General features: G+C 49.7%; 1 protein-coding gene across 2 annotated transcripts; it reads left to right on the forward strand.

Annotated features, from left to right (window-relative positions):
- Window positions 1-768: 768 nt before the first annotated feature.
- si:ch73-335l21.1 (insulin receptor substrate 1-B) lies at window positions 769-23914 on the forward strand. 2 transcript variants are annotated; one of them, XM_061808477.1, is made up of 4 exons: window positions 770-1456; window positions 7857-8158; window positions 8461-11578; window positions 22199-23914. In XM_061808477.1, the coding sequence occupies exons 1-4, from the start codon at window positions 1030-1032 to the stop codon at window positions 22204-22206; spliced, it is 3855 nt and encodes a 1284-aa protein (XP_061664461.1). In that variant the 5' UTR covers window positions 770-1029; the 3' UTR covers window positions 22207-23914. The 2 variants fall into 2 exon arrangements, with proteins under 2 accessions (XP_061664460.1, XP_061664461.1); XM_061808476.1 differs by lacking the exon at window positions 22199-23914 and having other exon boundaries at window positions 769-1456; window positions 8461-15768.
- Window positions 23915-24115: the final 201 nt, after the last annotated feature.

Here is a 24115-nt window from a genome sequence, read left to right on the forward strand (position 1 = left end):
TGTAATAAACGACATTGCTTCTTATACTGGACCAAAATGTTTTTTTTTTTTTTTTTTTTTTTACATTGGAAGGGGGTGAATTTTGTTTTAGTGCACGTTGAGGATTCGTGTAATCCCATTTTTGTGATTGGAAGTATTCATAAAATCACTGTTGCTTTACTGCTGCTTGGAAGAAGAATTCTTGTTTTTTTTTTTTCTTCCAAAAAATAAAAAGTTTTCCACCAACAGGACACGCGAGATCGTTGTTCTAAATTTCCCCACAAGGTGGCGCACGACGCCTTATTTTCCTCTAGCTTTATTGCTCGGCCTCGTGCTCGAGGTTACTTTGGGATGCGCGTTGCATAACATGGAAGCCTGCACTCGGAACACTGTAGTCCTATTTTAGCAAGGCCATCCGGAATTATGGCATGCGCTGCTTGTTGTTAAATTTCCTGAATTGTGATGAAGTAATAAAAAAAAATCAGCTGGTTTTAGTCCTAAAAATACATTTTATATGACTGAAATTATCGCTGCGCTGGAAGGAAATCAAAAACAAAACTACGTTATGATGCAAGTAAAATGCATTACACGTAAAAAAAATAATTATTGTACCGCAATATATTTTCAAAAATGACATGCAAATGAATAGTGTTGTTTTGCAGTGATTTTGCATGATTAAAAAAAAAGAAAAGGCTCAGCGATCAACGTAGACCATTTGAACTTTGAATTCACTTTCACTCAACTGTTCAACAGCGACTGCTCAACTGTCCGAGCTCTCCCCGAGGTCCGTGAAGGCACCGCGAGCAGAGTACTACTACTCGGACGTCGTGTGGTGTCGAGTTGAGTGACAGTCCCACTGTGGCGGACCACCGCGGAGGCGGAACCGAGCCGGCGGGGGTAGACGGGCGGATCTGTCCACGTTCGGAACCGCTCGCGGGAAGGGGCGTGCAAAAGTTGAAAAAGGAGGAGAGACGTAAACAAGAGCGTTCGTGGAAGGGGGGCAGCGGGGCGCCTCACATGGCCGAGTGGGGGGAGCCCGGAGATGTTTGAATGAGCTCCGCCGACTCGCCGAGAGGACAGCACGCGTCGGCTGGCTGGCGGGCGCCGGCGGCCGGGGGCACGATGGACGGCCAGCAGGCGCCGACGGAGAACGCCGGCGAGGACGTGCGCAAGAGCGGCTACCTCCGCAAGCACAAGTCCATGCACCGGCGCTACTTCGTGCTGCGCTCGGGCTCGGAACGCGGCGGCGCGGCCCGACTGGAGTACTACGAGAGCGAGAAGAAATTCCGGAGCAAGGCCCCCGTCCCCAAGAAGGCCGTGCTCCTGGAGACCTGCTTCAACATCAACAAGCGGGCCGACTCCAAGAACAAGCACATGATCGTGCTGTACACCCGGGCCGAGAGCTTCGCCGTCGCCGCGGACAACGAGGTCGACCAGGACGAGTGGTACCAGGCCATGGTGGACCTGCAGTGCAAAAGTAAGCGGGCGCACCGAACAGGCAAACGTGGCACCCAGCAAATGTATGCAGGCGCGCGCGTGCTTTATCCAGCAGTTGCTGCTGAAAGGATGTTGGTTTTTTGTTTTTAATATCCAGGAAAACATAGTCAAAGCATGCAGAAGGAAGAGCGTGCATATTATTCTGCATGTGTGTGGAGTTTTTTTTTTTTTTTTTTTTTTACCCTCCTCTCGTTTGGGAGACTTTGGCAACAGCAGGGTGATATTTTTCAACTTGTTTACGTCGAAGCATGCCAACACCATCAAGCTGGCGCTTTGAACGCTCCAGTCGGGCTCTTTAATTTGGTGTTCCTGTCTATCCTACACACACACGCACACACACACACAGTCACTTGTGTGAGTGTTTTGTTTGGTCTCCCCGCGCACTGATGCCCACAAAAGCCGACTTTTCCAGCGAGGCGCCTGGCTTCGAACGACCGGTCCCTCCCGAAGGTTGACGACTGTGCCCGACCCGGCCTCGCGCGTTCCTCTGCGTAAACACAGCTGTCCAAGCCGAGCGCGGGCCACCACGGAGTCACCTGTTCGACCTTCCTCTCGGGGGGCCGCGTGACGCAATCCGGGCAAACCAAGACCGAAGAGTTCAAGGAGCGGCTCACAGATGACCTGCGGCTCTGTTGCATAAAGCAGCTGATTAGCGGCGGCGGCTGGGACGCCACTGTGTGTGTGTGTTTGTGTGCGAGTCTCCTTTGCCTCGTGGTTAGCACGTTTCTGCGAGCCTGTCGGGAATGCGTGTGTCCACACAACCTGCTGGCCTGTTCAAATCCGACAAACAAGTCCAAGCCAGGGAATTTTTGCTGATATCCTTTTCACCCTTGGGGCATGGGTCCTTGAGACTATTTGGCGCTTCTTGTTATGATACATATGTCCACCAAATTTCAACAAAACTGGTGACGTGGGGGCATTTTTTTTTTTCTCACTTCCAGGTCTCACGTTCATCGAATTCACCCCGAAAATGGCCGCCTCCCTGTTTAATTTCTGGCACGGGTCCTTGAGATTGTTTTGGTGCGTCTTGTTACAACGCAAATATCACATTGACAGGTGAAACTCTTTACAGGGATGGTAATTTTTTTTCAACTTTCCAAACATCTCATGGCCGAAACCTTCAGTGCCCGAACGGTCTTGAGACACTGAATCCTGTCAGGATTCCTGCCGCTAATAACCGGCCTTGTGGTTTGCCCCGCACAATCGTCAGTACAGTGAAGAACTTGTCCCCTACTTGAAAAATTCCCATCTTGCAAAGTGCAAGCTAGGCGGGGCCTGCAGCCAAGAGATGCTGCCGTTGTTCTGCCTGGAGCCACACCCTCGGCGCCGTATTTGCTGTGAGAGGTTTAAAAAAAAAAAATAGCATAGCCGCCAAAGCCTTTGGGGTGGGCTCGTGGTGCGCTTGCAGGTGAAATCACAGTTTTGCATTAAAGTGTGAAATAATCAGGTCCTGCCGCAGGGAGGGACACTGAACACTAGAGGAGTTCTTCACAGAGGATAAAGAATACATGACTGAATACTGCACATGCTGCACGAAGGACTGCAGCATTTGCAGTACCCATATCGTGCTTGACCTCACTGCATCCTGGGAAAGTGGCCTAAACGGGCCCAGAAAATGTTGAGCGCCGCACGGGCTCTCCTCGAGCGGACGCTAATTAAACTGACACGATACGTGGCTCGCCCGTTATTTATTCAGCTGAGCCCAGTTGGACCCTTTCGGCCAACGAGTACAGTATCAGTATTGAGGGCAGCTATTTGTTCAGCTATTAGGAGTCAGCGGAGTGTGTAAAGGCTTAACCTCCACAGAACGGGGCGGAGGTGCGCCCCCCCCCCCCCCGCGCTCGCCGCTTGCCAGGAAAATTGCCCCCACGTCTCTGGCAACACCTCAGGAATTGTTGACCTCCATAAAACCAAATAGCAGATTCCAAATTGGGAGCTGCGCTGCCGGGGATAAACAAGACAGAAATTGTATCTCCGCACAGACGGAGGCTCGTGTATGCCGCTGCGTTGGCGACATAAAAGTGTCGTCGCGAGTAAAAGTGTTTTTTCTGCACGTGCGGCGGACGACTCGGCTCGGCGGGCCGATCGGTCGATCCGCGGGCGGTCGCGTGCTTTTTTTCCTTCGACGCCCGCCCGACGTCACAAGTAACGGCAACAAATTCCGTGCGAAGATTACCGCCTTGGAGCTTCTCGGGGGGGTCATTTTTCCACACGGCGTAATATTACTGCAGTCGCACGTGCCGCGAGGTGTTGAAATAAGTTGGGGAAATGATGGCGAGCGAGTAGAAAAGAGTCTGTAAAAAGATCGGCGCTCAACTCGCCGACACTTGCCGGATATCTGGAATTAATAAGACTTCATTCTCATAAGTTGACCGCTTTTCAGATTTCCTGTGAATTTTTTTCTCCTTTTTTCTCAACTTTTTAATTGCTGTGACGTTCAGGGGCGCTCAAGGTAGCGTTTAATTGGCGTCAGGATTACGAGAGAATCTTTGCAAACGTAACCCAAGAGCCTCACCAAGGCTAACAACGCTGTAAAGTGGGAGAAATGATTTGATTTTGCGCACGAGGGATACGGATCAAATGGTTCTCGGTGCGAGTGTTTGGATGCGAAAGGACGGTCTCGTCTGCTCGGGCCAACGAGAGCCGCAAGGCCCGATTAAGCGTTAAGCCCCGCTAAGTGGTGCTCATCCCCCTAATTAGGCGCTAATTGCTGTCTCGGGTGTCCTCTGCTGGTCGCACAGTGCGAGCTTTGTTCTAAAAAAGCCACCACAGGATGTCTTCAGAGTTATTATAGGCGTCTTGGGCTATTTGTTTATTGTGGTTCTGTTTTTTTTCTTTTACTTTGTGTTGTGAGGCAAAATATGAGGTACGCACGACCTTCGGACACCGCGACGAAGGGAAGAAAAAAAAAAAAAAAAAACCTCGACTTTCAGTCGCTTATTTGACAGTACAAGCTCAAATGCAAAATGTGAACGGGAGGAAAGTTCTACAGTTTGCCAAAAATTCACATCCAGAAGCCCACACGGAGACTAACTGATGACAATCTAAGTTTATGGACATCGCTAACTAGGCAACTCCTCCACGGAGCCACGTTTCTTCCGGTGTATCCCAGAGCTCCGTCTTGGGCCCCCTACTCTTCGTCACTTCCGTAGGAATTAGGGTCTCGCGAATTCCTTAAACTCAACGTACACTTTCATTGTTATTCTGTTTTTTTTTTTTTGTTTGTTTACATTATTGAAAACACTTTCAGGGGGAGTAAAAGTCCATTCCATCGGAAAGTCGAACCTCGGAACGGTGCGGCAGACTCGCTAGCCGTTTTCTCTTGTACGTCTCCACACCTTTTATGGTGACCTGTATTGATTGTCGCCGTGGAGCACATTAGTGCTGTGGTTGCGGCGGTCAAGAAGTGGCCCCAAATTGGTCAGCTTTACATCACAGCCCCCCCCACCCCCCCCCCCCCCACCCCAATTTACTCCTCTGGGTTGCAATTGAATACGCTCCATTTCTGGGATCTGGGATGCAGTGATGCCCACTTGCAGTCCATACAAGTCCTGTAGTTTGCGCATGCGGTGCTTTCATTTCATCCGGGCGCCATGTCTTCCGCACCGAAGCACAACTTAAAAATTCAGGAGTTTTCAAATATTCACTCGCTCGGTGCGTCGTCGGCCCCGAGGAATCGACTCTTTTCCCGAAGCTGCGCGAAGACGGCTTCATCTTTGAATTGCTCCATCCTCAATCGCTCAATATTTTTATTTTGTTGGTACAGTATTTTTACAGACCTGAGGTGGTCTGTCAATGAATGTGGGAAGGTTCTGTTCCCGGTCGCTATGTTTACTACCTCAACACCAGGCTAACCGGCAAGTCCGGGTCGCGCTAATAGTTTGAGGTTGTTTTTGTGTTTATTTTTATTTTCTCCTTCCTGTGCGCCATCCTCAGATGCCTCCTCTTCTGGCTGTCTGGATAACTGGGAACACATGCGAGTTTAACCTTGGGCAGATGGCGGCGTCGGAGAGGGAAAAGTTGTGTGGGCCCGGATGGAGAGATTACGCACGGTACGCCTTGGTCAAGCTTTAGGAAGTGGCGAGGTTGCAACGAAAGGGGAAAGGGGCACACATGGCAGCCCTGGGAAAAAGTACAAAGCCTGAATTGAGGGTGGGCGGGGTAAGCGCGGGGAGGGGGGGGAGGGAGTAGCTGAGAACAGCGGGAGGAAAAAAAAAAAAAAAAAACGAATCTTCTTTGCAGTCTTTGTGGTGTCGAAAAGCATGGCGGCGTGCTACGGCAGTGAGGTCACGCCTTGGAAATGCGAAGGAGCCGACTGCGGGTCGTTTGCGCTGATTTACAGGATGCTGGCTACGAAAGCGGATTCTGTAATGCTGTAAATTTCAATCGTCTCTGATCCGCCCGAGCAAACACTTAAAAATGAATTGACTCCTAACCTAATTGTGGCGCTATAGACTCCTTTTTTTTTTTTTGCTTTTGTGGTTTGAAAGTGGGCTCTTCAATTTGTTCTACTCCCACTCGGTTGGTACAGCGCCTCAATGACAAGCATCTGTTTGGAAACGTTCTTGGCTAAACGCAAAAGTATTGGACGTCAAAGTGAAATGCAACTGACCCTGCACACCGGCCAGTGATCTGGTAACACACTTTGAGAATGATTTGAGTCCCCCATGGAGGAAGACAAGTCAGGTCCACCCCAAGGTTGTTGTTGTTGAGTCAGCAGGCTCAAGGTGAATCCGGTCCTTCATACCATCCAGGTGGTGTTGTTTTGTTTTGTTTGGTTTTTGCTTTGCTTCGCTTTGGTTTTCTGCCATCTTTGTAGAGAGGAAAGGCAGAGGTGCTCCATAATTCATATTACACTGCCAAGAATCAATTCTTGCTTTTGGAGTTGGGCTAAGGCTGTGCTGTACCCCAAACAAAGTACACTCTTGACGTGGAGCTTCTCTAAGTGAAAAAGATGCTCCAACCCCAATTCCGCATACCGAATCGGCGTTTGAAATGGTTTGTTTTTACACTCGCTGATCTCTTTGCAATCTCCCGTAAAGCCCTCGTTCCCTTGTTCCCTTTAAAAAAAAAAAAAAAAAAAAATCCCCCAACTATCAACTCCTTCCTGTTGTAAATCTTAATGGCGGCGGACTGAGACAAGCACAAAACATCCAGCCTTGAGTGAGTCATCTAATGCGGTGTGTCGGGTGCGTGAATGTCAACACGCACGGCGAAGAAGCCCGAGAGTCCCCTGACTCTCTCGGCGGCGTCTATTCTAGCGTGGCTTTTTTTTTTTTTTTGGGGGGGGGGGTGGCACGCCATCCCTTGTCGGGAATCCAGTCCGCAGAAGTTAACGGCGGAAGCACGCCCAATTCGTGATCGTCTGGAGTCTCGTCGGCATGCGGTCGCCGTTGGGTGATCCGCAGCAGAGGTTCCGAAGTGGGGTCAAGACGAGACCTCGGTCCGTGTGAAATGCGGCAAGAATTTTCACTCCACTCCTCAGATTTGCCTCAACTTTAGGCTGGGATTGGGGCGGAAACACGTTTGTTCTTCGAGACCTCGGCTCGCCAACCTACAGCTAATCTCTTGACTTCCAACTTGACAATCTTTGAACCTCCGCCGCCTAATTTGGGGATCATTTATTACAAAGCTCGTTTATTGTTCTCCAGCCCATGCTCTACTGTAAAACTCTTTGTTTTGAGGAGACTTGTTCAGACGTGTCGGGCCACATGCACGCATGAGTCACGCTATTGCTTGAAGCTCGGCATTTCTGTCAACCAGTGTGTGGCCCCTTTGGGTTACAAGTAAAAGAAAAGCGGAAGATAGACCTCCTGCTTCCGGTCGGTGAGCGGCACGAAGACTCCAAACGTTGGAAAAAAAAAAAAAAGTCATCCGACGCTTTCTCTTCGGTAATTGCCACGTTGTGGAGCCACACAAAAAGGTGAACGGGCTGCCAGTGCTAATGAAAAGACAGATTTTACGAGTTGACAAAGCGAGTAGGGCCTTTTGAGACTTCCGCTCAATGGTTTTAAGACCTTCCCGGAGCTTTTAAGACTTTTTTTTTTTTTTTCATTCCATCATGAAGTGTTGGTTTACTTTGGTTTTCTCAACTCATCATTCAGCATTGTTGGCTTGACATGTCAACATTTTCCACACTGGTATGTGCACTTGTGTGCGCGGTTGACAAACGAGACCCCCAGGTACGGAGCCCGCAGGTACTGAGCCAGTTGCGCAAGCTGATGCATGCTCACTTTGCACTCATATCTGCTTGAAAAGCTGCAGCGCAGCGTATAAGGTAAAGCGTGGTAAATAGTGGCGGTGTTCATATCAGCGCTACTGTATGTCGCTTCCCACGGTTCAGTCTGACCAAGCCCGCATGTCTGTCTTCTACTTTTTAGGTAAGAACCCCACCGACAAAGGAGCTGCTGGGGACTACGGCGTCCCTAATCCCGGGCCGGCCTTCAAAGAGGTGTGGCAGGTGAAAGTGTGGCCCAAAGGCCTGGGTCAGGCCAAAAACCTGGTGGGGATCTACCGCCTTTGCCTGACCGAAAAGACAATCAACTTTGTCAAGCTCAACTCCGATGCCGCCGCGGTGGTACTGCAGCTCATGAACGTCCGGCGCTGCGGGCATTCCGAAAACTTCTTCTTTGTCGAGGTTGGCCGCTCCGCTGTGACAGGCCCGGGCGAGTTCTGGATGCAGGTAAGTCTCTCATCCCAAGTACCCTTCATGTTAAAAGCGCCCAGCATCCCTATGATCTTTTAAAGACAAAAACAAGCCGAAAAACACACACACACACACACACACACTGAGCAATCATCTACAGTCAAAATGCGGATTTTACTGTAGAGAGAAAATAAAGCGTAATTATCATTCCCAGTTGAACTTTACCGTTAAGCTAACAAATCAAACACAAGTGAATTCAATGTTCAAACACCAAAATAAATGAAAAGCCACTCAAATCGTGACGTGCGCTGTTTTGTGTGTTTTGGCCCGTTATATAGGTGGATGATTCAGTGGTGGCCCAGAACATGCACGAGACATTGCTCGAGGCTATGAAGGCACTCAGCGAGGAGTTTCGGCAGCGAAGTAAATCTCAGTCAAACTCCGGTCCAGGAGGAGGTGCTACCGCCTCAAACCCTATCAGTGTTCCCACACGCCGGCACCACTCAAACCCTCCGCCCAGCCAGGTGGGCTTCACCCGCCGACCCAGAACCGAGCCTCCCGGAGGAGCTAACGGCGGAACGGGGGTTAGCAGTGCCAGTGCTTCTCCCACACCTCGACACAGCTTTCCAAGGTCTCGCACTGCCAGCGATGGGAGCAAAGTTGAGGAGGCCCTTACAGGAGTCCCCAGCTCCAGCCCCTCAGCCAACGGGTCTTGTTCCACCACACCCATTCTCAGGTCAAAGTCGGCGCGCTCAGCCCCCACCTCAACCGCTAAAACACCTCTCGGTCTGATGCGATCTATCTCCACACCAGCACCGTCCCCGGCCCCTAGCTTGTCCTCCAGCTCCGGGCACGGATCAGAATTTGGGGGCATAGCACCATGTGCTGGTCCCGGCGCAGGGACTGGCCCCTACAATCCTGTCCCGATGCATTGCGCCTCTGTCTCAGGTTCACCTAGTGACTACGGCTCCTCAGATGAATATGGCTCCAGTCCCGGGGAGCAAACGCTCCTAGTTTCCCACAGCCTGCCTGGAAGTTCAGTTGGTAGTGTTGGCAGCCAGTCCCTTGGCGAGGAGGGCGCTAATTATATTTTAATGGGCCAGCATAGTGGTGGCAATAATAGCAGCAATCAAAGCAGTGGGACGTCCAGCTCCTTGCCAGCACCTGGAGGACAAGTCTGTGGCTCCCAGGTCCAGACAAGAAGAGTTCTTCGCCGTTCCTCTAGCCGGGAATGTGAAGCGGAACGTAGGTTGCTGAGCAAGCGTGCCTCCTTACCTCCCATGGCCTTGGAGAGACTGGTCCCATGTCAGCACAGAGGTGAGGAGCCAGCAGAGGAAGACTCCGCCGACTATGCTGTCATGTCGAGGAGCACCAGCCGCGAGTCATTTTCGTCCACGTCCTCCACAACGCAGAGGGAATTCCTCATTGGTCCTGGGTCAGCAGGAGGAAGCGGGGGTTACCTGGATGTAGCAGGAGAGTTCAAAGGTGAAACTGGTGCGGGATCAGGGAGCGTTGTCGATTTAGGTGTAGATAATGGTTACATGTCCATGTTGCCAGGGGTCACGCAGCCTCCGGTGTCCCTGTCCCAATCACTGGCAGTGTCTGTCCCGGACTTGGATCCCAAACCTGCAGATGATTACATGGCCATGACCCCTAACAGCAGTGTGTCCCCTCCACAGCAGATCAGACCTCCACCGACCTCTGATGGCTATATGATCATGTCTCCCAATAGCAGCTGCTCACCTGATCAACGTGGCGGTCTCTCTTCGGGGGTCTGGGTGGGCAGTGGCAGTGCAGACAGCAGAGCAGGTAGTGACTACATGAACATGTCACCCATCAGTGCTCGCTCTGTAAATGGTAGCCCCCCGCCTTCAGAACACGCCAGTCATTCGGAGACCAGTTCTCAACAACAAGTCCCCAAGATGGTGTACTCTTACTATTCCCTTCCCCGGTCATACAAACACAATCCGTCTTCCAGACACTTCGATGACGGATCAGGACGTGGTAGAAGGCCTAACGAGAGCGGCGCGAGGGGACAGGGTGGAGGTAGGACAATCGGCGGACGTCAGGAGCAGACTGCTGCGAGCAACGCAATGGTGGCGCGGCACCTGTCGCTTTCTTCTTCCCCATACTCGTCCAGCTCAGCCAGCAGTGAGAGCCTTGGTGAAAGTGAAGAAAGAGCAGCAAGCGCCATCGGTGGTGGGCCTAAAGATGGAACTAAGCTCCAGCAGCGACGGGGCTCCGCCGGCTTGCCAAAACACGGTATGCACTCTCGAAGCCGACCTGTGAGCTTGTTTGTTGACGTATCCAAGGCCAACACGCTTCCCAGGGTCCGTGAAAACCCTCTGCCCCCGGAACCTAAGAGCCCTGGCGAGTATGTCAGTATTGAGTTTAAGGGGGAGAACAGTAACCACCCTGGGGTCGGAGGAGGGCGTGGCCAGGTCTTCAGGCATGGGTCTTCGAATCCTCATGGTACAAACAACCAGCATCCTCAACACAGACCAGTCTCTTGCCTCGGGAGTTTTCTCCCTGTATCTGCCCCCATTACTCCCCCAGCTGCTTCTGAGTATGTCAACATGGACCTGGGCCCTTCTCCTTCACCCTCACCACATACCCCACTTGTTTTCCCTCCCTTCCACACCCCTCCTACTCCATCAACTCTGGCTCCTGCTTCCAAAGTCCCTGATGCCGGATCAACTGGCCCTTGTGAAGAGGTGGCAGTGATTGCAGAGGCGCCGCTAAGGAAAATTGGAGAGATTGTCACAGAGTCGGAGTCCCCCACATCCTGCGGGGACTACACGGAGATGGCCTTCAGCCTCAACAGCAACACTGCTTCCAGGTTGTCCTCCAGCGTCTCGCCAAAACCTCCATCCCCAACCAGGACTGAACCCTCTGTTGCATCACGGGGTCTAGACTTTCCTTTAGCCAAATCAGGATCAAACCCAGACCACGGGGCTAAAGTTATCCGTGCCGACCCCCAAAGACGTAGACGACATTGCTCCGAAAGCTTCCTCACCTCATCTTCCCTCTCCGCCGCGGGTTCGACCTCCTCTTCGTCCACTGCCTCGCTCTTCCCAGAACAAGCAGGGATTCGCCGGCAGTGCTTCGAAGGGACGGTGTGGCGTAGTTGTACCGTCCCGGACGCCGCCACTCAGTCACCCCTTCCTGGACAGCAACAGGCCATCCCCGCTCAAACACCCACCGGAGAGCAAGGCCTTAACTACATAGACTTGGACCTGGCCAGCAAGGAGAGTCCGCATTTAGTCCTGGGTGGGGCCCCGGGGAGCCAGGCGTCAGCGCGCCTCTTTTCGGTGCTCGGTGCAACTTCTGCGGTCGGAGGAGCGGCTGCGGCGGTCGGCAACAGCGGCACCTCCGGCGTCAACACCTACGCCAGCATTGACTTCCACAAGTCCGAGGAACTGCGGACGCATCAGAATGGAACCAATGAGGGAACAGGTAACATTAAAAAAACAAATGTTTTTATACGTGGGCCTAACCACATGACCCCTTGTTATGAGTCCAACCCGCGTCCGCTGATTTTTCTGATATCATCTGATGTGAAATGTTGCAGAGCAGCTTGTCTCTTGTCGATTATGATCTTTCTATACATCATACAAGTGCCAATCCTTCCACTCGGGTTGAGCCATTGTTGTCTCGCGGCAAACATCTCACTGCAGCACCGTTTCCAAACAAAGGAACCATTCAGACTTGTCATTGAAGCATCCCACTCGGGGTTGAACCAACGATCCTGTCGTGTGACATTAGCATTTACAGCTTTTTCTTGTAGTTTTCACCGCTTTAGGTTTGGGCTCCCCCAGTTTTGCGTATTCCAAAACACGAATTTGTACATCTACTGTAATTTATGCTCTCTGCATTCCAAGAATGTTCCCTGAGGGGGGAGGACCGCCACAGCTAAACAAGGCCTCAAACCCCAAATAGCCAAAGATTCTTTTTGAGCCGCCGTCTGCACTGAGTTGGCCCGCTAAGAGGTCGGCGCCTGCCGCCTCAGCAGATAGACGAGCATTTAAATGACCGTGTGGATTTACATGCGTCGGTAAAAGACTCTGCCGTCTTACGGAGCCATTCCACACTGGGGCTCTTGTGACGGCTGCGCCCTGCCAAGCCTCGCTGTTTGCGGAGTGGCTTTGCGAGTGCTCGCTTGAATTCACCGCAAGCATTTCGTACCTTGACTCGATTCGACAGAGGAGGTGGGGGGGCTGCGCGAGAGTGCCGGTTCCGAGTCTGCCATGCGTCGGCCTTGCAGACTGCGTGGATTGAGCATTTTGATCGAGAAATGCTTCCAGGCTACCGCTGCGGTGGGGGAGAATGTTGCACATTGACTGCGAATGTTGAGATCGGGGCCAGGGTTTCACTCACACAGTCTCGCAAATGCCCTTGGTCTGCGCTCGCCCACTTTCATCTCCTGCATCCCACCTAGCCCCCTTTTCCACCGCCAATAAATGATCCTTTTCTTCGAGTCTTGTGCAGGACTTGAACCCCGTTATTAGCTCGGTTTCTCAGATATTTTGTTGGGAACGAGAACATTTCTTGTCGTCCGACATAATCGACGACCAACAATACAGGCCTAGGACCCCAAAATGAAAAGTCTACCATGTTTGATTCTTTTGAGGGGGTGGGCGATCCTCCGTGCGGCGTGACCTATCACCGGCGGCTCTCCGACAGTGCACCTTGACGTCGGCCAAAAGGATTGCGTAACGTGACCGGTCCGTTGCCTCCCTTGCTTGGCGATCTCGAAATCGTTGTCAACATTTCGTCATGCGTACAAATCGGTGTTGCCGACGCTTTAAAGCGTGATTAAACCAAACGGCGGATTGTTTACGTGCAAAGTTTAGTGCTAACGTTAGCTAGGTCGTCTAGTAGTCTGATCCAGCCGCACCTTAGCGATCTCCCGAATTCCCTTACAATCCCAGAATGGTGTCTTGATATTTTCAACTTTGTATAATGTTCTCTCTGCGTCATTGTCGTCAGCTGATGGGTAGTTTCGGCGACCCCTCTATTCTCTTACTCCAGTCCATCCTTTAAAGGCATTTTTCGAACTCATCTTGTACGTTGGGCGGGCTGACGTCAGTGAGCCGGGAGCGATCATAAACAAAGGCTAAATGTTTACAATCACCGGCTTATCTCGTTCGTCACACGTTTTAAATGTTATGTCTGCTTTAATGACAGGGATCTTATCTCGAAACAAAACAGGATTTGATTTAGGCTTTCCCCCTCCAAAACGGCCTCATTTCGTACCCCGATAACACAGCCGAGTGTTCGCCGATCTTTATTGAGCCGAGCCGCATATTTTGGACAAAAAATCTCTCCCTGGAAAAGTACATACACCCTGACTTAAAGATGTGTTCTGGGACTTTGTTCTTTACCCAGATCACTTGTCAGTATGCAGTGTGCATGCGCTCCTCGTGAATATGAGAACTAGTAAGTTTAAATATATTGAACATTGGACGCGACGTTAACGAACAAGTCATGATGATTGCGTCATCCGCAAGTCATCGTTCACACCAATGCTAGACGTGGAGCATTTAGCCGAGAACAACGTGCTAACAGAGCTCAAAGAGTTGGTGTCGAAAAGAGGAAACCGTAATCTTGTGTTTTGGTTTTTAAAAAAAAAAAAAAATCAAACACCAGATAACAGTAATCTGCAAAACATGCTGCCAGCAAGTCGTTATTATCAGGTTGTAACATTTTGATGTGATGAGAATGATATCACAGTTATAGCACGTTTCCTGGTGGTAGTGAGCTCAACTCCACAAAAGCAGCAATTCGGCCGACAGAATCAGATAAAAAGAGCCTTCAAGCTGTTTTTTGGCACTCCCAGTTCAAATTTACTGTCAAGCTAAACATAAAATAACCCCATCGCTCAGCATTGAGCTCAGCCAGCTTCATGCTAATGCTAACATGGAATGGGCGTGCTCAAAATACCATCCACGCTCTGATGTTATAACGGCTATTTGAACACAAATGGTGGAAAACTGCACTGTCAGGACCTTTACCTGACTAAATTGCCCCCCCCCCGGGGCCCCTCGGCCCTTCTTTAATTCGTCAATGTCAGTGTCCCAGTGCACAGAGGCAGGTCTGTTCGCTCTGCTAATTGGACAAAACACATGCATAACTGGCCAATTGGATCACTATCGACTGCATGCGTGTGTTGTGGGTCTCCTACGGTCCAGACACTTTGCATCATGCTAAGGGAATTTTATTCCAGTTTCTCCTTCAAAGTGGGATTTACAGTCTTTCCCTGTAATTCCCCAATGAAGTGAATGAAATCTGCTCAATTTTTTTTCACAGGGCACTCGAACTGTATGGATTGTTTATGGTGACGAGCTTTGAAATCCGGGTCACGCCAGCAGCGCGTTATGTAAACGGCAACCACGTGGATTGTACATGATCCCCCACCCCCCACCCCCACCCATACTCGACACCCTCCCCCTTGCCCGAGCTCCGTGCGTGCGTGTCTTTAAACCGGCTCGACTCTTGAAGAATTAGCGGCCAATGTAGCAACGTTGCACGGTCAACTCCGAATTGGCCCCTTTGCGCCGTGTAACGCGCTATATATAAACGACGGCGAGGCGGGGCAGGCGTCATGGCAGCTCATTCATTCAAACGAGTGAATGACAGCAGCTTGATTGGATTTTCATTCGTATAGGCAGCACTTCACTGCTCAAGTCCTGAAGCCTTGACCCGAACGTGCGACGAATACGATCGGCTCGCCCAAACGCGCAACGCTGGAACGGTTTACGTTTACTCGGTTGTTTAAAGTCACACTCGATGGACGGGCAGGCGCTCCGGAGACGCAACAATTTGTATCTTAAGCCATTAAAAAAGTCCATTCGTCCGTAATATGTCCCCTTTAAGATAAGATTCTTGGAGGTCAGATTAGGTTTTCTTGTTCAATGTTCAATGTCGCACTTGTCCGCGACTCGCTTTGTTTGGGCGAGAAATCGGCAATCTGGCTTCTGTTTGGGTTTTGGGGGAACGTTGACGGCTTTGTGCGCGCGTCTGCGTGTTCGTCCCCATAATAAAAGGCCGAAGGTGTTTTTGATGAGGTCACCCGCGTGCGTTCAGCGCAAATACTCTACGTGGTCCGAACCGGCCTGTAAACGTTTGTCGCAGATTTTTTTCATTTTTTCATTTTTTTAAGACGCACACTATTCTGGGAAACAGGTCGTCTCGAAGCTCAAGTTCTTAAAATATTTACCATGAAGGCATCGCCTGTTTCGCATCTGGGTGGGGGGGGGGGGGGTGACAACGCAAGCACGGTTACAGTCACGAATTGTCTGTTCATCATTTGAATTTTCATTAATAATGCACTAAGGTTAAACTTTGCTCCTCTATAAATCTTGCCCTGCCTTTTGCAAACTTGGCATGGATGTCCGAAATGTTTATTTTCCAGCCGTCGCCGCCCCCCCCCCCCAAAAAAAAAAATATATATATATACTTCAGTGGTACGCAAACACTTAAGGTGGTTTTTGTGGCTTTTTCACAACAAAGGATTGGACAAGAAAGCAGTTTCTGGGCTGAGAGAGAGAGGAAAAAATGCTGAGTCATGGAGGGGGGGGGAGCAGAAATACATAACTGGTTTTAACACTCCAGAATTCCCAGAATTCTTTGTACTATTTATTGAGTAATACATGGGAAGAAATGAAAACAAATGATTAAAAATGCATATTACCACTTACTGATTGTAGTTGGGTTAATTAACTCGGAAGCCTGAACTTGTCTTCCGCAACGAGCCGGTACCACCTTGGGGTAATAGCAAGTGTGTACTTAAGCACAGTATTCAGTACTTTTTTTTTTTTTTTTTTGGTTTGTTTTTGATAGGTCCGACGGCCTCCTTGCCTCATTTGCGAGCCCGTATTGTGCAGAGAGGCCTCGGTGCGTACAAATCATCAGTTGCGATAAACCTGTTTTTCGAAAGTAGGAAAATAAATATCGTCCCTCGGAACGCAGACGAACTTTTCCTGGATGTTGTCGGCTCATCTTTTTCCTAGCTACGGGAGCAGATCCCCCCCCCCCCCCCAACACACAGAGTTTTCTTTTGTTGGGGCAGCACTTCGCCCCCCCCCCAAAAAAAATAGGCCTAGCGACGCCACTGGACGAGAGTGATTTTGTGCGACGCTGCAAATTTGTGGCTAAGTGCACGCACGTATGTGTGTGTGTGTGTTTGTGTGAGCGTAACAGCGTGCACGTGCTGCGTGGTCGCCAGCGCCTCGTACAATCGCGGTGTCGGCCACAGAGCGCCGATTGTGCGCGGCGGCGTTGGCCGCACGCCGGCTCTGGAAAGGTTTCGGGCGCAGCCTAAAAGAACGACGCAGCCACCCACCAACCCGCCGAGGTGACTGAGTGCATAAGAGGAGGAGGAGGAGGAGGAGGAGGAGGAGGAGGAAGACGACGACGACGGTTCCCCCTCTTTTCACGCTCGCCTCCCGATTTGCCGAGCCCTCCCTCCAGCCCGACGCACATTCATGACTTCATTGCTCAAGGAGAATCTGTTGGGGTTGAGATAACTCCTTTAGAAGTTCAACGTATCAACTTGACCTTTTTACTCGAGTGAAACGGTTTCAAAACGACAGACGCTAACGCTAAGAGTTGACGGATCTTTCTAGCTGGCGAGCGACCGCTTGGCTGCCGCCCCCTGGGTACGAAAATAAGATGAAAACTAAACACCTCAGATAAGTATAGCTACCCAAAATGTCTACTTCAATCGAGTATTTGGAGCAAGTTACTGGGGCCCCTCTGTGCCCGAGTCCCCCCCCCCGGCATGTCCAGGCGGATCCGCGTGTGTTCTGGGCATCGCCGAGCGCCGCGGCTAACCGGCGCTTGGCTCTAAAGCGCTTATTCCCCGGTGGCCGATAGTGAGCGCTAAGATGATTACGTCTTACTAACGAGGCAGAGCTCATGCAAGGGACAAGTCTGGCTTTAATAGTTTTTGTTTACATGTCTACGTGCGAATCGTAGGGCATATTTCGGCAGGTGGATCGGAGTGGAGCCGACGCGATGAGGTCAGAGTTGATTTTGGGGTGAGCCCAAGTGCGGCTAGCATCCTGAAAATAGCTGCGTGGGGTGAAAATAACAAAATTTACCAGTTGTGTTGTTGACCGTGGCTCAGTTGGTAGAGCGGGCGTCATCCGCTGACCAAAGAGTTGGTGGTCCAAATGCCAACTCCAACTGCTTGCTGCCGAAGGGCCCTTGGGCGCGATGCCGGACCACAAAGTGGTTCGGCATTGTAAACTGAGAAAGCGAAAAAAGAAGAATCGTACTTCTGTCACAAATAATCTGTAAAATAAGATTAGCCATTTTTCAGAGCGGATAAAGAATATCTGTGGGTTTTGTCATCAATCCAAATGGGTCGCTCCACCGTCGGCGCACAAATGTCCATTCCTTCTCAAACCGCAACCATCAACGCTAACCGTTAGCATGTCAGTGGCACCGTTAGCGTTAAGCTAAGCGAGCTTGAGTTCACGTCTCAAGACGGGGCTCCGTTTTGCAAATTCTTTTCAGCGTAAAGGAAATGCTGTTCCTGCGCATTGCAACAATGTTGGAGGTGAAAGAGCATCGTGCAAAGAAGAGGAAGTGACATTTGGACATGGTGTGTTTCAAATTAGATATGCAAAGAGCTCGGGACCGGGGGGGTCTTCTTCTTGCGTCATAGTGCAACATTAAATGCACGCATTGTATGTACCGCGCCGCAGCTGAGTGTCAGCTTTCAATTTAGCGACATCAAACCGTTTCCAGTTGGAACTCAAGTGCAACATTGACCTACACGGTCAGTGGCTCCTCCTCTTCCTCCTCCGAGGACGAGAGGAAGGCAGGCCTTAGGTAAGAGTTGAGTGCGGACGGATCGAAGCGAAGGCAGGGCGGCAGACATGTTTGCTCAGCGCCGCCGCTAATGTCCGGAGAGCGGTCGTTAACCTTTTCGTGCGCCGGCTCACCTCGACGTCAACTCGGCGGCGGCCACGTAATGCCGCTAAACTGCTTTCTGTTGCCGGGGGCCGTCGCATGCGTAGTAAAATGATCTTTACAATAACAGAGACCTTTTTTATCGCGATAAAACTCTTCCAGGTGTAAAGTCGCATTTTTACGAGCTAAAGTCGTCACTCACAAACTCACTTAAACATAGTTCCCTGGCACCATGATGACAACGAGCACTTATGTTCAAATGAAGCTCCTCAACTCACTCCATTGTAGTTCCTCGCCACCAAAGTTGATGCGAAGCACTGCTTTTTGCCGAACTGAAGCCCCTCAACCCACTTTCAACATAGTCACAACAGGGCGGCAAAACACTACCCTCGTATAAATGAAGCTCCGTTCCACACGCTGTAGCGGCGTTTTGCGAGCGTTCACGCTATGTTTAGCTGAAAACCCCACGATTGCCTCATCCTAGTGATGAAGCCAATGGCAGCCTCCGATTCAGGGAACGAGAGGGACACGGACTTGGATATGTAGCGTTAATGTTTATTCATTAGCGATCTGCGGTCAAGAAGCGGGAAGCTAGCCTCACTCATTAGCGGTGGGCCGCGCTTCTCCAGTCGCAACGTGCTTTGCATTCGGAAGCAACTGTCATCGGCGGGTGCGCTAAAAGGCAAACGGCGTGGCGGCCTGCAGATTGTCAGTAATCACTTTTTTGTTCAGGGCGCGCAAGACCGGTAGCGTAAGTGCAGCGGCTCGCTAATCGCGCACGTCACCGGCCACCGAATGCCGCACACGTGATGACTTAGACGGGGACTCGCACGGTTTTCGTTTCTGCGTCTGTCTCGCGTATTGTCGCGTACGGCGAAGACTGTAGAAACGGTCGGGGAACAACTACCACCCTGGTGACCTGGACTGAACTGCCCCGAACCCTGAAACATTCATCAGTTGGACATGTGCATTCAGAAGTTGACAGAAGCTCGAATGAAGTTGAAACCCTTGTTCGGTTCGTGCTGAATTTTCACCCTGAAGTCCCAATCGCTGATATTCCGCGGTGCGCGGTGTTTGGAGTTCAAACACTCGGATCGTGCGGCGATTCTGAGAGAGTGGTTTCTCTGAATTGAGGACCCCACCTGTTTGTCTTATCACGTATGCCTCACACTGCCAACACATTTCTGCGAGGGGGGGCTATTAAATGACATACCTAAAACCCTTTAGTCGTGTTGGCTCGTTCTCCGTGTGCGGCAGCCAAGGACTGGATGTCCCATGTCACATTTCACCGCGTGTTACGCAAGAACGACATATTTACGACCAAGTTGGCCGATTTTTGCCCGAGCGCGCACGGCGGCCCTCTTGCGCAGATCGTCGGGGTCGTCCCCGCGACGGAGAGATTCGGTGCAGGAATTGAGGCCAGGTGACCTGTTTTCACAGGGGGGACATATTTTGAATATCACCGTGAGGTCATCGGGATGACGTTTCTTTTTGTGACTGCTGCGGTTCAAAGCGCCGACAAGACGGCCGCGTTCGGGGGGGGGGTCAGTTGACAAAAAGTTAGGGCTGCCAAGTTAGTGATTTGTTTGTAGAATGACATTAATTCCTGCAAGGGAACAGACAAAAATGAGCGTAAGGCTCATGTTTGAAATGACGTTTTGTGATTTGCAGCAGGTTTTGGACGTGTAGTACGTCTTCCGGCATGGTTGTGTTCAGATATGCCTTGCTTACGGGTTGTTTTCACCGACGTCACCTGAAAACAACCCATTACGCTGCTACGTCCGGTGCGTCAGATGCTAATTTGTTAGCCTGCGTGCCTGTGGTGTTTCCCATCGGATATTAGCGTGAAACCAGCGTGCCTTTGTTTCGTGCGCCAGTAGCGAAGGAGAAAAATCATCCTGGCAAACAAAAAAAAAAACAAAACAAAAATCCGATTTTGGCGACCCCAATCTCGGAGACCTGTTGGTGTTATGCGCCGTGCACACGCCCAGACCTGTTTGTACAGTACTTGCCATATAGCTGTGTTGCGTAACGCACGCCGTTGCTTCAAAAGTGATTGACGGCGCCAGGGTGAAAGTGCACGCGGGACTCGTTTTTCCGAGCCCTTTGCTCCGGCCCCGCCAGCTGCGCAATGTTTTTTTTTTTTTTTTTTTTGGGGGGGGGGGCGTTGACGAGCTCACGCGTTGCGTTCAGAGCCCTCGCGTGATGTCAGAATTTTGTCATCACCTTTTCGAGGACGCCGGATTGGATCGCAGCGTCCCCCCCGCGATATCGCAGTTGACTCGCGTGTTTTAAAGCAGCGGTTGCTTCAAGATGTACGGCAACCATCGCATCCGTGGTAGCCCGTCTATGGCAGCGGGACAACGACAGACTATCGTCTGTTTCCAAAAGACAAAAATTGGGAGACTTTGTATTTCCGGAGAGATTGAGAAATAGATCCAGACTCCCTTAATTACAGACACGCAAAAGAACAAGCCAGGGAGCCGTTTCTGACAAAAGTCAGACACTCGAGGCTGTCAAGTGTTGTCCGTTAACCTCTTTATTTCAACACGCGCACGTTTAATTTTAAAATCCAAATGCTACTCCCGTCCCCGCGGCTCCTTAAGCCCGCCGAGCGAGCGCCTTTTGGAAAAGGCAGCGAAGAAGATTCGTGGTTTTTTTTTTTTTTTTTGTGTGTGTGTGAGTCAGTGCATTAACCTCAGGCAGCGGACCGACGTGCGCAGTCTTTGCCTGTATAATTTAACATGTCTGCCATTGAAGAAGGGTCATCATTATGAGACTAAATATAGTGTCTGTGTCTACGTTTCACGTGCATGTGCGTGCCTTTGGAGCGCAGCAGAGCGTGTTCCTTCGACCCGTCGTCGGAGTCGCCGTCGGTTGCCGTCATGCCGTGCGGTGGGGGGTTAAAATGCGGGACCCGGGCCCTGTTTTAGTCCGTTTCGGCCGCCGGGGCACTAAATATAGCTCGCCGCGCCAGGAGGACGACAAGCCAGGCGTGAGGGAGGGGCGCAAATATAGAGCAGCAATTAGAGGACGGCGGGCAGTGCTGGGAAATTGGAGAGAAAATGGAGGCTTTTCTCGTTTTGTTGTTTGGGCTGATGGGAGCCTGGCTACTTTTAGCATGACTCATTCGGACACTCTTTCCTTCTGCAACTTTTCACGATGCGCTTTGTTGACATAGCGGGCATATTGTTTTCACAATTCACCCCTCGGGCCTCGTTTGATTTTTTTTTTTTTTCTTTTTTCAACTTCTTGAGCGTTTGACAGCTTGGCGATTGAAAGTCGGTTTTGCAGAGGCTAAGCGCATGCATACGCGTTGTATTATACATATATAATATTTCAATATTCAGCAGTTGTGATCCATCCGTCATCAATGCTAGTGTCGCTAGCCCCGTCTATGTAGTTTTTCATTGTGTTAGCATTAAGCTATAAGAATTTTGTCAGTTGTGTATATGTAATTCTCTTTGTTTTATGTTTAGTTTGACACTAAATTTGGAGTCACAATAAACCGCTAGTAGTCCTCCCCCCGCCTTCAACAGATCAAGAGTTAGCGGATGTCCAGTTCTTAAAATGAAATTGGTTCCATTAGAATGCAGTAAACCATTAAAAAGCCTCTTTCGGAGGTTTATGTGCAGAGAATTTTTTTTTTTTTTTTTTTTTTTTTGCGCAGCGGCATTAACGTGAATTTTCGACTTTGAGCGGGAGGCCCTCGGAGCAGCGGCGATGACCTGATTGTTAAAACAAACAAGCGTCGAGTGCCTGTGCGTTTTCCTTGGTCACTTTTACCCAATCCCCCCCCCCCGCCTTCTCGGTTTGTTTGCTCGCACTGTTTACCGACGCTCTTTATGGAGTTTCGGTTCAACATGTTCTCCTGGCCAAGATATTCTTTTATTCGTTCGATGTGATTTTCCTGATACGCAAGCAGCACTTTATCTATATTTTAAGGGTATTTATTTATTCTTTTTCTGCTCGTAACCCAGTTCTTCTTAAACATTTTAAACCAAGTGTCACGTCCAAAAATGCTGCTCTGTGAATGACCTCCAATTTCTTTTGGTATCAAACTGTTCTTAAATATATGGACATAAAAATATACATTTGTATCATCATTTAATTCTGTGCTGTTCTAACCAAACACTTTACTGTATTTGTTTTCAGAGTGCTAATGCCAGCGACGTCGTCCTTGGAGCAACAATCTGGTAGCGCTCAAATCTCTCTCTGGCTACATTTTTTTTTTTTTTTTGGAGTTTGTGGGGGGGGGGCGCGAATGGCCCACCCCTTGCCCCTAACAACCAAGAGAAACTTTTTTTTTTTTTCCTGCCCATCGGTTGCGCAAAGCAACGGGGAATGTGTGCGAAGTGATGTTTAAAAAAAAAAAAAAAAAAAAACTAGCTTTCATTCCATGTGTGGGAGCCAAACAGAAGTGTAAAAGGAAAAGGAAAAAAAAAAAAAGAATTCAAGTTCTCCCACGAAAAGAGCAGAAGAAGTGCCTATTGAAGACTTTTAGACATTTTGTTCCAATGTGTGTTGAAACCTTTTAACTTTTTTTTTTTTAATTCCCCCACTAACAGTGGCTAGCACCTCAAATAATGTCAAGCGTGACATTTTAGTTTTATTTTTTTTTTATGAATCAGTTTCACGTCGAGTCAGATTTTATCGCTCCGATCGACGAGTTAGCATGGCCGCTTATTAGCCCTCCGCTATTAATGTCGCCACTTTTATTCCGCGCCGCGTGTATTTTTCTCCTCAAATTGCAGCCGTGCACCACGAGGATTTTGAAAACTAGTAGCAAAGAAAATTTTGAAAATGCCATATCATACGGTACAATTCAGGATGCGCCATACGGTCGTTTAGGAGGTGCCGCGTAGGCCAAAAATAACATTGCTCTCTCAACAACAAAAAAAATACACAAAAAAATCTCTTGTGAATTAAGGTAGGGTGAGAGAGAGATTTTAAAAAATAAATAATAATAAGTAAATCATGAATAAGCAATTGTAAACCACAAGTAAGTTTTTTTCAGGATTTGCTCGCCTTTAAAAAAAATACATTGGGGAGAAAAATGTGGAAAAATGTAAAGAAAAATCACTAACAGTACACTAATGGTCACCTGTAATTTTTAATTTTTTTTTTTTTTGCCAACATGGCACCTCCTACTTATTTGACTGCGTCTCACTTCATCCTTTTTCCCTCTCAGGAACAATCAGGTGTTACTCGCGGTTCTGCTCACGCTAATGCTAGCCCGCTAGCTTTTCGGAATCGCCCGTTCGAGCTCTTCTCCGACCTCATCTGTAAAAATGTGCATCAGCACTTAAGTGCCTGTCTGTTTTTGTCTTATTTAACCCATCACACGAGTCGTGCTCTATGCCACGTCTATTTTTCTGTACATTTTCTCTTTTGGATGTATATAATGTAACTCTGGCACAAATCGGATTCTATCAGGGGACTTTTTTCGGTGGGCCGCGGCTCTGGCGAGGAGACTTCAGTGCCAAAACTCGCCAGGAGAGACTTCTCCTCAAGACCCGGCCTACGGCTCTGATACTTTTTTTTTTTTTTTTTTTAAATGTAACCCCGCCCATGTTGACTCTTGCAAGGGGGAGTTAAGAAGTGGCTCCTATCTCGGCTCGCACTTCGTGGGACATTTCGGAGATAAAGGCAGAGGTCGTGTTTTGACCCGGTAATTGTCCAAACGTGACCCTTGATGATGAAAATTTGTCCATGCCTGCGGTCGACAAAGTCAACGCCCAAGCACTGCTTTGCTTCAATTAAGAACGCACCAGGATTTGTTCCGACTGCCCTCGACAATCCTTCCTGCCGCTTGGTCCTCCAAATACATTTCATTTTGTGAAAAAGTCTGCTGTCTTTGTTTTTTCATCTGCGAGACGGTAGCGAATGCGAAGAATATGTCCGCGTTGGCGTTTGGACTTGTTACTTGACAAACAAAACCCGACGAAAATAATTCCAGTCGAACAACAGATGGGCTCACGGTGTCTTTTGTTTTTGGGAAGAGCTGCTGCGATTTTTGGCAGAATTAAAACAAAAGCGGTGTAATTAGCTGGTGTGGACGCGTGACGCACG

Source organism: Syngnathoides biaculeatus, chromosome 21 (assembly GCF_019802595.1).
Source record: "Syngnathoides biaculeatus isolate LvHL_M chromosome 21, ASM1980259v1, whole genome shotgun sequence".
Taxonomy (NCBI): domain Eukaryota; kingdom Metazoa; phylum Chordata; class Actinopteri; order Syngnathiformes; family Syngnathidae; genus Syngnathoides; species Syngnathoides biaculeatus.

Coding starts and splice junctions, on each gene's coding strand:
- si:ch73-335l21.1 (XM_061808476.1), top strand. CDS start 1,030: ATGAGCTCCGCCGACTCGCCGAGAGGACAGCACGCGTCGGCTGGCTGG. Junction 1,457..7,856: donor GGTGGACCTGCAGTGCAAAA/GTAAGCGGGCGC, acceptor TCTACTTTTTAG/GTAAGAACCCCACCGACAAA. Junction 8,159..8,460: donor CGGGCGAGTTCTGGATGCAG/GTAAGTCTCTCA, acceptor CCCGTTATATAG/GTGGATGATTCAGTGGTGGC.